This window comes from Engystomops pustulosus, chromosome 6, assembly GCF_040894005.1.
Source record: "Engystomops pustulosus chromosome 6, aEngPut4.maternal, whole genome shotgun sequence".
In the NCBI taxonomy this organism is placed as follows: Eukaryota; Metazoa; Chordata; class Amphibia; order Anura; family Leptodactylidae; genus Engystomops; species Engystomops pustulosus.
The window spans coordinates 49,564,216-49,580,375 of NC_092416.1; the positions used below are offsets into that span (position 1 = coordinate 49,564,216).

At 45.3% G+C, this 16,160-nt stretch overlaps 1 protein-coding gene across 1 annotated transcript; it reads left to right on the forward strand.

The window, feature by feature from the left end:
- The first annotated feature begins 560 nt into the window (after positions 1 to 560).
- On the forward strand, positions 561 to 6,417 carry LOC140135036 (uncharacterized). The gene is made up of 11 exons (XM_072155996.1): positions 561 to 680; positions 1,187 to 1,585; positions 1,968 to 2,006; positions 2,504 to 2,548; positions 2,693 to 2,773; positions 2,970 to 3,020; positions 3,597 to 3,629; positions 3,758 to 3,838; positions 4,793 to 4,957; positions 5,669 to 5,773; positions 5,887 to 6,417. The coding sequence occupies exons 2-8, from the start codon at positions 1,188 to 1,190 to the stop codon at positions 3,798 to 3,800; spliced, it is 690 nt and encodes a 229-aa protein (XP_072012097.1). The 5' UTR covers positions 561 to 680; position 1,187; the 3' UTR covers positions 3,801 to 3,838; positions 4,793 to 4,957; positions 5,669 to 5,773; positions 5,887 to 6,417.
- Positions 6,418 to 16,160: the final 9,743 nt, after the last annotated feature.

Consider the following 16,160-nt stretch of genomic DNA (forward strand, 5'->3'; position numbering starts at 1 on the left):
TTCTGGCTGTGCCAGGGAAAGGCTGAGCCCCATAGTAAATGTGCACTCGGGCCGCCTTCACCTGGACCTGATCACCATTGTATGTGGCTATGGGTGATGGCAGAGGTGCCGTTTTGGCAGCGTTTGCAAATGCAAACGCAGACCAAGCCGCGCTCACCGGGACATGCCGCTGCCCAATCGCATCGGCATTTCTATGGAAACGTCTGCGATCAGGAACGAGCCGCCGGTGTTTTGCGTTAATTTAATGCAAAACACCAGCGGCTCGTTCCTGATCGCAGGCATTTCCATAGAAACGCTGATGTGATCAGGCCGCGGCCCGCCAGGGTGGGTGTGGCTTGGTCTGCGTTTGCACGTTTGCCATCACCCTATGGCTGCCTGTACATTGTGTGTCCCTCCTTGGACCCCGTAGCAGTTGCTATGGTTATTATAGTGGTAGTAGGCCTCATGCTGTTCACCCATTCCTTTCTAGATTATGACATCACATGGTTATATAAGTAGCTGCGGAACTTTCAAGCCTCTGAGGGTTATTGTAGGTGTTTGAGGTAAGTCTGCCATGTCTTCAGCTCCTGTTGTGTCCCATATTTTCTTTTATCATGTCTCTTTGTCTTCAGTAATGGCCACTTCTTTACTTTTCATCTTTTAGAGAGTTGGTGCTGGTGTTTTTTGTGTAATTTTTTGCGGTAAGTCATCTTTCCTATAAATTTACAATGTGTGATAACGCTCCTTATAGAGAAGCTCTATAGATAAATGGGGCCAAGTAGATGCATGAGGCGGGTGGTGGGGTATCTAATATAGAGGCGGGTGACGTCACTGTTATGGGGTCCAGAGGTAGAAGGGGGCCTAGCCGGCCCTAGTCCGATTCCTAATACAATGTCAAAGTGATTTCCTGCAGCCACCACTAGGGGGCGCTCACTGTATACATGTGCATTGAATAATACCGTAGATGTAAATAACCCATATACAGTGAGCGCCCTAGAGTGGTGTCTGCCGGCGGTATATTGGGAGCTGCTGTATTATTAACTTACTAGTGAAGAGGAAGTACGAGTTGTAGATTCTGAGTACAAGTTGATGATGGTTTTGGGAAATGAAACTTATATTCCTTTGTCCAATATCTGTAATTTGTCTTTGTCTGTAGGGATTATCGTGTGTGTCCATGAAACTTACATCATTATGTTTTTATCTATAGAATGGAGGACGATGAGGTGATGGAGGAGACGTTGGTGGAGGTTTTTAACATCAGGGAATTTGAGGAGTTGGAGGATGAGTTGTGGAGGTTGGCAGAGAGGAAGATCAGCGAGGAGGTGGAGGAGACGGTGGTGGAAGAGTTTAACATCGAGGAGTTGGAGGACGAGTTGTGGAGTATGGCGGAGAGTAAGATTAGCGAGGAGGTGGAGGAGACGCTGGTGGAGCCGTTTAACAGCAGAGAGATGGAGGAGTTGGAGAAGGAGGTGATGAAGATGGTGGAGAATAAGATCAGCGAGGAAGAGAGTGAGAAGGTGGAGGTGAAGGAGATGGTGGTGAAAGGAAACATCTTGTATGACAGTGAGGATGAAGAGGAGGAGGACGAGGATGCGGAGACATTGGCGTAAGTAGATCACAGATCTATATCATAAGACAAGTCATTGGGGGGATTTATCATGAAATCAATCACAATACTCCCCGTATGTTGTGTTGGATATATTAAGAGGGTCCGACCTTTAGTATATCTTTAGATTAACTCTACTCACATATATATATATATATATATATATATATATATATATATATACACACTGCGTACAAGCCGTGATGAATCCCCTCATTGATGTGATTGATGGGCCTAGAATAGGGCAAATATGGTCTCATTCAGCAGAAAATCACAGAATCTGGACCTGGTACATAAGGGATATGATTGGTTGTGTCTATGAGAATATCCTGACCTGTATATATATATAAATCTAATGTATCTTATCACATTCCCCAAACAGGTGGTGGTGGCGAGTCCTGGAATCACAGGCCCCAATACGGTAATTACATAACACTTCTGTATAGGATTACAAATACATGGGCTTCATTCTGTGGGTATATTTTTTTTTAGTAAATTCTTGTTGGAGGGCACAGGGGTTATATGAGGACAAAGCATTGATATATGAAGGCACAGGGAGTTATACAAGGGGACAGGGGTATATGAGGGCACAGGGGGGTTATACAAGGGCACAGGGGACTATACAAAGGTACAAGGGGTTATATGAGGGCACAGGGGGGTTATACGAGGGCACATGGGGGTTATACAAGGGCACAGGGGGGTTATACAAGGACACAGTGGGGTTATATAAGGGCACAGAGGGTTATACAAGGACATGGGGTTATATGAGGGTACTGGGGGTGATACAAGAGCACAGGGGGTTATATGAAGGTACAGAGGTCACATTGTGGTTATACAAGGGTACAGGGGGTTATATAAGGCATTTGGGGTTCGTGGCATTGGCGCCCCCAGTAACCAGTGATATGTTTTGTATTTTAGGATGAGGAGGAGGAAGTACGTTTCAGCTTTTGTCCTGGATACCATGTAAGTCTATAACCCTGCAAGGACACAGCGACGGGGGGTCACAAACTTCATTACCTTTGTCCCATTGAGTTAGAGAGAATACTATGGGACTAGATTTATACAGATGTATTAATCGAGACTTCATTTATGTTCTTTGTCTTATAGCGAAGAGGAAAATGAACCTGAGGAGGAGGAAGAAGAGGAGGAGGAGGAAGAGGAGGCCAGGCCCAGTGACCCGTCTACCCAGTAAGTTTTGACTATAGAGAGGACTAGATGTTCCTTTTTGCATCTCACATGGGGGGAACATTCTTCCTGCATTGGTTCTGCCCCTCTCAGCCTCCACAGGACATACCACAGGACATTCTTAATGTATAGAACCTTATAGACCGTTTACTCGTCACATACAGATGATTTATCTTCTTCATTTTTCCTTTTGGCCAAGACGCAGGTGGTGGACCCTGAAGTTTCTCAGTGGAGGCAGCAGGAAAAAGACGTGAGTAACAGCTGACTATCTCTCTACCTGTAGAGGACACTAGGGGGCGCTCACTGCATAGGGGTGTATATCACTCCTCTTATACAGTATATGCAATGAGCTCCCCCTAGTGGTGGCAGATATTGGGGCACATTTACTTACCTGGTCCCTGCACAATCACCGATCCGGAATGTCTGACGAGGATGAAGTCTGCCGCGATTATCTGTCGCTTCCCCGATCTGGTCCACCGGAGTTCACCGGTGTATGTAGGTGCTTGACACAATTTTAAATGTTAAATCCTGTGCGTTGTCCAAATCTGTCGCATTGTCCAATGGCCTGCCCCCTGATTTGTGTCGCGTGAAAGCCGGCGTTTTCTGCGACACAATCCGTTTGCGTGCGACACAATCCCCGACGCGATGCCCAAAAAGTCAGGAAACCCGACGAAAATGTGGCTGCAGGACCCTTAGTAAATAAGCCCCATTGTGTTTTAATGCACTTTAAGGTGAATGGTATGATGGTGGTAGTTGTCCTGGGCTCTACATTCCTCCCTTATCTTTCTCCCTGCACTGATGTTACTGATTCTCTCTCTTTCCACAGCAGAAGCAGCAGAGGAGGGCAGAGGTCCTCAAGGTAAATACATGATTCTGTATGATCCTCTTTACCCCTCCCCTATAAGTAGAGAAGATGGTTGGGGGTCTCCATATCAGGACTCACCAGTCATTGATGTCCCCACAATCCCCTGGTCTTGTCTCCTGCAGGTTCTTCAGATTCTTCCTGTGCTGGTGCAGTGCCAGAGAGTAGAGGGACAGAGGACATCCGGATCCTGAGCCCTGATTCTGGTAATTTCCAACTCCGATAGTAACGGATGGACTGAACACTGATGCATATTGATAAGTGAGGGCCGGACCCCTGTTCTCAGGATCGGTGAGGCCCATCAGTCATGGGGATAACAATAATAACTATTACATCTGCAAGTTTACCCTCCACTCAGTACAGTCACTAATATGTTGTTTCTTGTCTCAAGCCTATCAATGACTGTGTACAGGCACATATCTATATATACATATGTTGCAGGCCCAATGTTTGAAGATTTGTGTCACACGTGACCGTTTTGTGTCGCGGCTGCACTATACTTCATGCATCACAAATTTCTGCAAATAGAGGGGCATCCAGGGCACAATCGGACCATGCAACACATTTATCATGCAAAGTCAGACAAAAAATAAAGTTTGTGTGCTCTGTATGGACAGTGCAGGGGGCGCCCCCTGCACACTACAAAGTACACGCTGCGCATAGTACACCCTGCACATAGTACACAGGACACTGCACATAGTACACAGGACACTGCATAAAGTACACCCCGCACATAGTACACACTGCACAGGACACTGCACATAGTGCACACTACACAGGACACTGCACATAGTACACCCCGCACATAGTACACCCTGCACATAGTACACAGGACACTGCACATAGTACACAGGACACTGCATATAGTACACCCCACACATAGTACACCCTGCACACAGGACACTACATATAGTATACCCCGCACATAGTACACCCTGCACATAGTACACAGGACACTGCACATAGTACACAGGACACTGCAACTAGTACACACTACATTGTACACCCTGCACATAGTAAACACTGCACATAGCACACACTGAACATAGAATACACGGCATTGCTCTTAGTAAATGTGCCCCTATATGTTTTTTACTTTACCTCTAAGATATTGGGGATGGTATGAAGTGTTATCATGAGCGATCTGTGCATCTTTGCAGATTCTCTCATTACCAAGGACAAGGAGAGTGTCCCCTTCCAATGTACCGACTCTAATCGCTTCAAGAAAAGAGCACTACTAAAAGAAACAGCAAAAAATTACCTGGAGACCCGGGCACACATGTCATAAAAAGGAAAGATGAGAGAACACGCTAGAAAAGTGGGGGGTATGTACCTGTGAAACAGGGGGTGGGGGTATCTACCTGTGATACATGGGGTGGGGGGTATGTACCTGTGATACATAGGGTGGGGGTATGTAGCTGTGATACAGGGGGTGGGAGGTATGTAGCTGTGATACAGGGGGTGGGGGTATGTACCTGTGATACAGGGGGTGGGAGGTATGTACCTGTGATACGTGGGGTGGGGGGTATGTACCTGTGATACAGGGGGTGGGGGGTATGCGTTGAATATTTCCCATTGGACCTTGCCAATTGTACCTCCCGTACAATATTCTGGGTGTACTATACATTGCTGGACATCCACTGTCCTCTATAGCATTTTACACAGTGGTTTCTTCTTTGCTAAAATTGGGCCTTGGGTCGGAAGTAGATGGATCTCTCTCAATCCACTTCACTATAGTGGAGACTTTGATGGACAGTGGATGAAGCCTTGTTAATCAGGTATCAGCTATTCCCTGTGATCCTTATTCCGCAGGCACCAGATATGAGGGGTGGAGGCCACTCCCAAACACCTTGTATGGTGCCTTATCCATCACATCAGATGGGCCTCAAGTTCAGCCATATTTAATCTCATTTGTATAAAAGCTTTAGGGGGACAAACTAGACCACCCAACTACGGTAGATATTGCTTCACGCCTTTAATCTTGGACTGTAAGGTGAATGTTCCTCTCGATTTATGATGAACCTTTTTATTCATAGGTTCACTTATCGTCTGAAGGATTTAAATGAAAGTCGAATAACTCTTGGTGGTGAACTGCTATTTGTAAAATGTAGAGATGGCTGGGAAGTCAAGAGCCGGAAACGGTAAGACACCATTGTAGCTTCCTTCAAGGGCCCTACCAAGAAATGTGATTACATGATGACACAAGGCCCAGACTATACGCCCATCATTGACTGTTATGTGTTCTTTCCACCAGGGGGAACTAGTAAAATGGTGGATCCATCACACAGGTTCTACGGTCTTTAAACCTCACTGTGAGAAGATCCAAATGGGTCTCTACATGGAGACGCCATCTATGAAGCACTGAAGCTTTTGCTGCTTATGGTCAATGCAAAAATGACAAATGTCACGGCTCCTTTCATGGTCCGCCCATCGGACAGCCTTGTGTCACCGTTGATTTGGTGAGGGCTTTATCCACTGTAGTCTGTGACCTCAGAGGGGATTCACCAGTGCAGTAAGGTGATCCACGTCCACGTCTGATCAAGGTGGCAGATACCTTGTCATGATGACCTAAGCGGGAGGTTCCTTGATGTTCATCCATTGTCATTATCTGTATATTCCCTGTACATAGACCCTGGAGCCTTAAAAATGTAAGTTCTCTTAGGTAAAACACAGCAATTCCAACTAAGTTACGGTACAGTCCTCCACAGGGCCCCACGCAGATCCCTAATATATTTGTATACACGGTGAATGTACTAAACTTTCCATGGATCTGTGTAGACCAATTTTATGACCTTATTTAAAAGAATAATAAATATAAATTTAGTCACAACATTCTAAGCGTTTCCTTATTTTTGGAGGGCTTCGGACCTAATTGGATGGGCCACTTCATATAAAAATAAAGCATTGCTGAAGGCAGGATTATCAACATTTTTCTACCTTAACTTTGTTGGGAATTCTCCAGCATTGTCCCAGTCTTGATCGGCGCTATAATGTATTGTATATACAACTCCACACCTTTTGGGGACCCTAAAGCTGGGCAGCTCAAGAGACAAATGCACAGCAGTGTTAGGATACGCCCTCAGATTTCACATTCCTGCTGCTACTAACACACAAAAGTATGGTTTAAAAAAACCATTCCGGGTCCTGTACCTAGCACTGGCTGCAGGGAGCCGAGAGCACAGCAGTGTTAGGATACAAGAAGCTACGTTCCTAAAATATAGAGCCATGTTTCACAGCCCTGCTGCTACAACAGCACACAAATGCATGGTTACACATCTCTCCAGGGACTTAACACTGCCTGCAGTTCTGCATGGTCAAAACTGATTTGATTACAATGTTTCAATGTTCTTGTTCTCAGGGAGATTTGCAGAGGTTACAATTATGCAACACCCCTGCCAATACATGGGCTGGCTGGTAGTTGCAAATGGCTCCCTCTCCAGATTAGGAGCTGTCAGAGGGAGTCATGAACCGTCTAGTAAGTTTCTATCACTGGGTCATTATGTAATTGCAGCTGTAGATCCTGCCTGGAAAGGCAGTAGTTAAATGGGTGTAAGTTATTGACCAATGAGTTTGGCTGTATTGCAAACTGGAGTGTTATTGGAGAGGTGCTACCACCTGACTTGGAGAATAAAACCCCTGTGCAGGGAGGAGGACAGGTCTCTCGACCTCATGGTCTTTACTACAAGATCTTTTGAGCACACTCTCCTTACCACAGTGTTCAGGGACAGAGTGAACATAGAGAGACACCATCACTACTGGCACAGAACCCAATCCCAGGACCAGAGTCAGGAGACTCCAATCCAGAGCTGCAGCTTTCACAGCTTGGACACAGCTCCATCCCAGCCTGCATCTACTACCAGGCTGGTGCACTATTCCTGAGGACCCTCTCCATGACCACTCCAGTACCAGCTGTGTCTAGTGAATTTGATGCGTTGAACTCTCATCAAATTTACATTGTGTCCTCGCTGCGATGTCCAGCCCGAATGCTCAGAAACTGGCACTGACCTTAGTTGGGCACATTTACATACAAAGTCAGACAGTTTACTAAAAGTGCATTGTCCATCTATAATGCTGGGTCTGGCAAATCACTAAGATCATGCGCCAGAAATCATCAATGTGTCGCTTCCCTGCACTGGTCCAACAGAGTTCACCATCTTTTTTGTGGTGCATCTTTAACATAAGGCGTGCAACACAATTTCAAAGTTAAATATGGCGCTCGGTCCGAATCAGTCGGAGTGACGGATGGCACGCCTCATAATTTGTGTCTCATGGAGGCCAGCGCACCTGGGCTACACAAGGGTCAAGTGGGCCACAATCCCAGCGCACACACTCCTGTGTAAGCCATTTTAGCCTCGAAGAACGCGCACAGTCCGACAAAGTGCGGTTCAAAGCCCTTAGTAAATGTTCAATCAGTTTTCAGTTCAGTGTTTTGTTCAGTGTCTCAGTTTTTCATATGCCTTTTTTTGCCGTTTTCAATGCATTTTTCACGTGCAGATAATGCAAGTAAAAAAGATTTAAAGGGAACCTGTCACCAGGAGACCCATTTTTAGCACTCCCCCAGTCCCCACAGAGCATAGTACATACACTGCCAAAGAGTTTCTGTATTAAAAATTGGTTTTTCAGAAAAAAAGATATGTTATATTGTACCTTTCAGTAGCATCTGCTGTGTGACTAGGCAGTTGCCAATTGGGAGGGGCTGGAAAGGAGCAGTTACCCCCCACCCTTGGGAAACATGTGACCTTTTCAAATATATGAATAACTCCCAACACTCGGGATTGGCTGTAGAGGAGCAGGGGGCGTCGCTAAGCCAATTGATGGGTGTTTTCATATATTTGAAAAGTTCACATGCAGTAGCTGTTTCCCAAGGGTGGGGGGGGAACTGCTCCTTTCGAGACCCTCCCAATAGGCAACTGCCTAGTCACACAGCAGATGCTAATGAAAGGTACAATATAACATATCTTTTTTTCTGTAAAACCAATTTTTAATACAAAAACACTTTGGCAGTGTATGTACTATGCTCTGTGGGGACTGGGGGAGTGCTAAAAATGGGTCTCCTGGTGACAGGTTCCCTTTAAGACTGTGGTCTATCTTTTTTATGGCAATTGATCAGTGAAAAACACATTCGGGCAAATTAACTTACCCGGTCCGGACGGTCCAACGAAGATGAAGTCCGGCGCGATTCACGTAGCTTGTGCGCCCGAGTTCCTGCATCTGTCGCTTCCCCGCCGAGGTCCACCAGAGTTCACCTTCTTCCCAATGCTTGTAAGTGCGCGTCTTGCGACACAATTTGAAATCTTAAATCGCGTAGTCCTAATCCGTCGGGTTGTCCGACGGCCTGCCCCCCGATTTCTGTCGCGTGCAAGCCGGCGCCGTTGCGCCAAAATCCGATCGAGTGCGCTAAAATCCCCTGTTAAATGTGGCACGACTCAGAAATCGTTGGGAAACCCAACAAAAATGCGCTCCTCGGACGCTTGGTAAATGAGCCCCATTGTACTTGCATTGCACTTGCATGTGTCTCAGAGTGCAATGCGTTTTTGATGCGTCTCCTTAGGCTTGTATGGTCCGTTTTTCAAGCACATAAATTGCAAAAGTAGGGCATGCTGAGATTTTAACACGCGTTGAAAAAAAATGCAAGTCCAGAAAAAAACATTGATTACAATGGGTCAGAGTGCAAATTCACGCACAGAACACACGCAGGAAAAACGCAAGTATGAAAGAGGACTAAGTGTAACCACATGTAAATGAAAAGATCTGTTTCTCAGCAATTTCTTTTGCAAATCCTCTGCAAGATGTACATGTCTTACACATGGATTTTGTTTTAGAATTCCTTAACATTACAGTATCAAAACTGTGATCCCAGACAATCCCTTTAAGCTACAGAAATAAATAATTGTAAAAATGTGTGCCTCCAGGCTACATACAACCTGCGATGTACCCAATAACAGGAGGGACGGTTACAAAGAACAGGGGCTTAAATAAATGCAAGGGAGAAGTTGGGAAGCTCCCCATAGTTATTTAGTATGTTGTGGCCTTTTATCGTATTTCTCAGACTATAAGGCGCACAAAAAATCTCCTTATAGTCCAGTGCACCTTATATATGAACCGTAGTGACAGACAACAGCTGCCTTGAACAGTGCACAGGTCTGCCACCTGCTAGTCATTCATCCTTATAATCAGGTGTGCCTTATAGTTCAGTGCGCCTTATATATGAACCGCACTTACAGCTCTACAGCTTCTATCTTATATACGAACCTAGGCGTTTTAGCAGACATTTATTGTTGGTGCGCCTTATAGTCCGACAAATAATAAATAAATATGTTGCTATGGACAACTGGGTAACCGGTCTTCTTGATCTTAGCAAACAATCAGAACTCTACTTTCTTCCATTGCCCAGGAAAAATAAAGCTATGAAGGGACTGGTTACTATGTAATAGGGTGTGAGAGATACTGTGCACACGTCTTTGTAGGAACAGTAGGCACATTCATGTCCTTATCAAGTGTTGGAATGTAGAACTCGAGTGAGGAAATTCCTCACTTCACAACTTCATCCACTCCATCTAGTATAACAATGGGCTTTGTACAATAGCTCTTATCATACAAGTATCCCACAGTGTGAACATTATCGTCAAAGACAATTATAACAAAAATGATAATAAATAATAATAATAATAAATTACTTTACATAAATATATACCTAATGGAAATGATCTCATCTGGTAATAGGGGCACAACACAAGAGGATAAGCAAACCTAGCATTTATTTATTTACATTATCATGTCTGGCCTGTAGGTGGCAATAGAAATCTGCTGGGCAGTATCGCATGATATCAACCAGTGATGGTGAAAAACTATGGCACAGGTGCCAGAGGTGGCACTCAGAGTCATCTCTGTGGGCATCCAGGGCATCACCCCAGAGATTGCCAGACAAGAGTGAAGGCCTCCTAGGAAGTGCAGCGCTCAACACGATTTTAAAGCGACATACACTATTCTGAAATTCCTGCGACTACCGGAGGAGCCAGAAGGTATGGAACGACCTGGTTTATTAATTATGCAAGAAAAACACATGGATGGCACTGCCTAATGGCTTTGCGCAGAAATAATGAAAAAACTATTTAGTTCTAACCTGGAGACCGGGGGCTTCAAGAGTTATACTCTATTCAACTAGTTAGGAAGGCTGTGGAAAGGGCTTAGCCTGTGAGCTCTCTCCATGCAGCAGCAACCGACGCATCGGAAAGGGGTTTAAGCCTAATTGTAAACTGTTACTTCAAAAAATATAGATTTAGCACAGCTGGAGAGTCTATGATAACAATTACAACAATACCTGTATCATGCGTCTAGCTTCATCCTAGCCTGAGCTACAGGGCTAATTGATATATGAGTCTATCTTTAAAATCCTCTCAGCTTTCCCTGAAGTGGGCGGGACTTAGTGCCAAGAGAACTAAGGGCATTCACATGAACGTGCACAGCTCAGCCAATCAGGACACAGAATCAGTGTTACTGCTTGTACAGAGATATAGTGCAGAGCAAGGCAGGGAAGACACAGAGCACTGGAGCTCTGAATCATACAGTTATTTACTACATCACAAAGAAAAAGATTTATCAAGGATGCGTTTACAGTAGAGGAGATTTGCCTAATTACATAGCTGTTAACATTGCATTTACAACATGTATGTGTTAATAGCATAATTTTAATGTAGTGTTAATGCATGTGTTTGTTAACATAATGTTAACATATGAATAATATAAATATATAGAGAAACCTCCCCACTCCTAAACAGTTTTATTTACTATATGACCCTATATTCCTCTATACCCCCCCCCCCCTTTATTGGCCACATTTAATTAATAAGTGTACATAAAAAATTATAAAACTTATACTTACCTTGAGGTAGGTGCTCCCACAGCTTACGGTTCCCGTCTCCTCGCGGCTCTCCTGTCAGCCACGGCTCCGCTCAGAGACACAGGCTGCGTGACATCATCATCCGCCGCCTGTGTTTCTGCATAGAACGGAGCGGTGCCAGCAGTCATATAGGCGCTGCGTGGCTCCACATATAAATCACGCCTGTGTCTTAAAGAGACAGGCGCAATTTATTTAGCTGGTAGGCGATTCGTCCACATTAGAGCAGTGAATTTCACCGCTCTTTAAAGGGCTCCGCATTCTGCCGCCTGAGGCGAAATTTTCATCTCGCCTCATCGCAGAAGTGGCCCTGCTCACACTTAAAGGGAACCTGTCACCAGGGACCTCATTTTCACTAGAGACAGGTTACAGGAACACATTACAGCTGCATTGAACATATACCAGTCTGACTTTTCTAAGCATTTGCATTACAATATAATTGTGTGTCTTTACTTACCTTGGGCCCTGACAGAATCCTCTGTGTCATCCCAGGAGTTGTGCTTTGGTTTGAATGCATTTAAAAAAAACACCACGTGAACACAGATTGCTCAGCTATCAGCCCCCACCTTTGTGCTCCTGTGCAGCTCCTCCCTCCCCAATTGATGTCATCTCACAGGCTATGACCTCTGTGAAGGAGCAGGGGGAAGGAGCTGTACAGGAGCACACAGGTGGGGACCCAACCCCTGGGACTACAAAAAGAATTCAGTCAGGGTGCAAGGTAAGTTATAGCACACAATTGTATTGTAATGCAAATTATTAGAGAAAGCAGAAAGACAGATTTGCTATGCAGATGTAATGGGCTTCTCAACCTGTCTTTAGTGAAAATGAGGTCCCTATGACAGATTCCCTTTAAGACCTCAGACCATGTGGTCTGACTCTCTGCTCTGCCAAGTTGCCAAGTTGGGACTGTTATTTTACGAAAGTGAGAACTATCCTGGGTCCATCGCCAATAGAACAACCCTGGGAATTTAATATTGAGCTTTTAAATTGCACACAGTGTTTTACAACTACAGAGAGCTGCAGATAAGGACACAGCTGGGGGTGGGAACTGCATATATCAGTTTTAGCTGTTTAAGGTACAATGAAGGTCAAGATATGGCTGTTAAATATATAATATGGCATATACACAGAACTTTCAGCAGTTTCCACAGATTTTTCCAATGGTTGTTGACTGATGCAGAGTCATTTTCATGTGGGTAACTTTTTTGTTCCTGGTTTATCTTGCTTCATTAATGTTTAGCTTTGGAGGGTGGCTGATGAAATTTACCAAAAGAGCCAAAGTGAGTAGTATAATGTCTATAGCATTCCTGTAGCTCTGGTTCTGGCATTCATGTTACTTATTCTTATTAGATTAGTTTTTATTTATTTCTATCCCATTATTAAAAACAAAAGTCATGAAAAACTTTTCTGTATCTGTAAATATTCTTGAAGGTATCTCACCCCAAAGGAGTCTTCTTGGAAAAATGATATAGGAATCATCTGGACAGGGGGTGTCAAACTCATTTTCTCTGGGGAACACATCAGCCTTGTGGTTGCCTTAAAGGGGCCCGAATGTAATTTTATTACTGTATTATTGTAATTTATACAGAATTACGGTACCATTATAATCAGCCCTATGAGGGCAACTACAAAGTTCAAAGTTTTGTTAAAGGTGTATTCCCTCAAAGATAAGTTTTTTCTGTACTCAGAATCACAAAATAACACATTCTCTAATTCACTGTTATAGTATTAACAAAAATACAGCCTGCCTCTATCAGTCCTGGTGTACACAATTTTGGCTGCCCCTATACCCAGCTCTATGGGGCTCATTTACTAAGGGTCGCGCTGCTCACATTTTCAGACTGTTTGCCTTTTTGGGATTGCACGGCTTGGTGTGTCTGTGCCCCGCCAGCGTGCATGGACCTGGTGGTGCCGGCGGGACTGGATAAAGAAGCGAAGCTGCGTCAGAAAGTTGAGTACATTGTTGGCTTTATTCACCAGGGCTGGCTGTATCCCCCAAAGCTGGGGGCTGGCTGTATACCTGGGGGCTGACTGGCTGTATACTGAGGGGATCGATTGGCTGTATAGCGAGGGGGCTGGCTGTATACTGGAGGGAGTGGCTGGCTGTATACTGGGGGGCTGGCTGTATACATTGGGGCTGCCTGGCTGTATACTGGGGGCTGGCTGTATACTGGGGGCTCTGGCTATGTACAGGAGCCTGGCTGGCTGTACACTAAGGCTTGTTATATACTAGGGGACTGGCTGGCTTATCGGAGTCGGTATTGTAGTAGTTTTATACATATACATATATACATTCACCGGCCACTTTATTAGGTACACCATGCTAGTAACGGGTTGGACCCCCTTTTGCCTTCCGAACTGCCTCAATTCTTTGTGGCATAGATTCAACAAGGTGCTGGAAGCATTCCTCAGAGATTTTGGTCCATATTGACATGATGGCATCACACAGTTGCCGCAAATTTGTCGGCTGCACATCCATGATGCGAATCTCCCATTCCACCACATCCCAAAGATGCTCTATTGGATTGAGATCTGGTGACTGTGGAGGCCATTTGAGTACAGTGACCTCATTGTTTTTTTTTTAAAAGTATTTATTTTTGCAGTTTTTGAATTTTAATACAAACATAATAAACAAAACCAGAAATCAAGATTGTCTGTCACATATTTCCTTCCCCCCAATACAGGATTATTATATAACAGCCATGGTAACAGTCAGGATCTTACTGCGTTTCAAAACTACCTGAGGGATATTACATAGTAGATAATAGCAGGATACTGCAGCCAGACATCTTGATACAACACAAATAACTATTGACACTTAGACAATCAGTCACACACACACACACACACACACCAGCACGCTCAGTCTCCTTCATCATGGAGAGGAGTATATATCACATGTGATTATAGGGCAGTATGGGGAGTCACACACACACACACACACCAGCACGCTCAGTCTCCTTCATCATGGAGAGGAGTATATATCACATGTGATTATAGGGCAGTATGGGGAGTCGCGCACCATCTGGACCAGATGCGGTCAAACTTCTGGGGACACTTCCTGTTGGTATACAGGGACCGGTAGTGGGGAATGACACTATTAATGAGTAGTATCCATCTTTTTAATGGAGGGGGCTCCTGGTCCTTCCAGGTCATCACCACCACTTTTCGGGCGTAGTATAGGACAAACCTAAAGAAAATTTTGTCATAGTGGCCATTGACAACTTCGTTTATGATGCCGAGGAGACACACAGAGGGAGACAGTAAGCGTGGGAAATCAAAGTGTAAATTAAGGAACTCCAGCACTTCGGACCAGAAGACATGGACCCTAGGGCAGGACCAGACACAATGCAGGAAGGATCCGACTTCAGCCTGACAGCGAAAGCAAAGATCATTAGGCATTGCTCCCATGCGGAATAGTCTAGCAGGGGTGAAGTAAACTCGATGGAGGAATTTAGATTGGATCAGGAAGTCCCTCGCACTCACTACAGATGTGAAGTAGGACAGTTCGACCTCCCTCCAGTCATCATCTGACAGGTCAGGGATATCCTGTCTCCAGCGTTCACAGGCTCTATCAAACGGTCTGGACTTTTGCTCTTGTAGGAGAGCATAGCACTGAGTGAGTGGCTTAGAGAGGTCCGGGGTACTCATCAGAGTCTCTAGTTTGGAGAATTTCACTGTCAGGCTGAAGGAGCCGAATTGGGCTTTGAATGCGTGTCGCAGTTGCGTGTAATGGAAGCTGGCCGTATTGGGTACCGCATGTCTCTCCCTTATCTCGTTAAAGCTGAGTAATTCTGTTTCCGGGGATAAGAGCTGGCCTACAAATTTCACCCCCGCTGCCCCCCACATTGTCCAGCCTGGGAGGGAGAGGAAGTGAGAGAGCCACGGATTGAGCCACAATGGAGTCCTAGGCGAGAGAGGGGGAGAGCTGCTCGGTTCTACCAGGGATTGTGCCCTACGCCAGCACACCGCTACCGTACGTAGGGGAAGTGGGGTATCAGATGGGGACTTGTATCTGTACAGCAGGTTTGTAAGGGCCTCATAGGAACCCACCAGGGCACCAGCCAGTGCAGTAGCTGCATTACCCATGTCTATATCTATCCACCACTGGGCATATACTAGCTGGGAAGCCAGGTAATAAAGATACAGATCCGGGGCAGCCAGTCCACCCCTAGACTTGGGAGCCTGAAGCAGCGCTAGACTGAATCGCGGGGCGCTACTCTGCCAGTAGAAGGACCTGAGAATGCCGTCTAAGCGTTTAAACAGGCTCTTAGGAAGTAGTATAGGGCAGGCATGGAAAAGGTACAGAAATTTTGGGAGAAAAATCATTTTAAATATATTAATACGCCCGTACAAAGACAAGGGGAGAGTGGACCAGGCTTTTAGGCGCGATTCCGTTGCAGCTATCAGGGGTGTAATGTTTAACTCCGTAAATGCCTGGACCTTGCGTGACACCTGGACTCCCAGATATTTAAAGGTGGACACCACCCGGACTGGGACGGGGAGGGAGTGTACCCCTACATCAGATAAGGGAAAGAGGGCCGATTTGTCCCAGTTAACCCGAAGGCCTGAGAACCCCCCATAACGTTCTATCAGGGCCAGAAGGGATTCCAGAGAGGGGCCCACATCCC

Coding starts and splice junctions, on each gene's coding strand:
- LOC140135036 (XM_072155996.1), top strand. CDS start 1,188: ATGGAGGACGATGAGGTGATGGAGGAGACGTTGGTGGAGGTTTTTAAC. Junction 2,774..2,969: donor CCCAGTGACCCGTCTACCCA/GTAAGTTTTGAC, acceptor CTTTTGGCCAAG/ACGCAGGTGGTGGACCCTGA. Junction 3,630..3,757: donor GGAGGGCAGAGGTCCTCAAG/GTAAATACATGA, acceptor TGTCTCCTGCAG/GTTCTTCAGATTCTTCCTGT.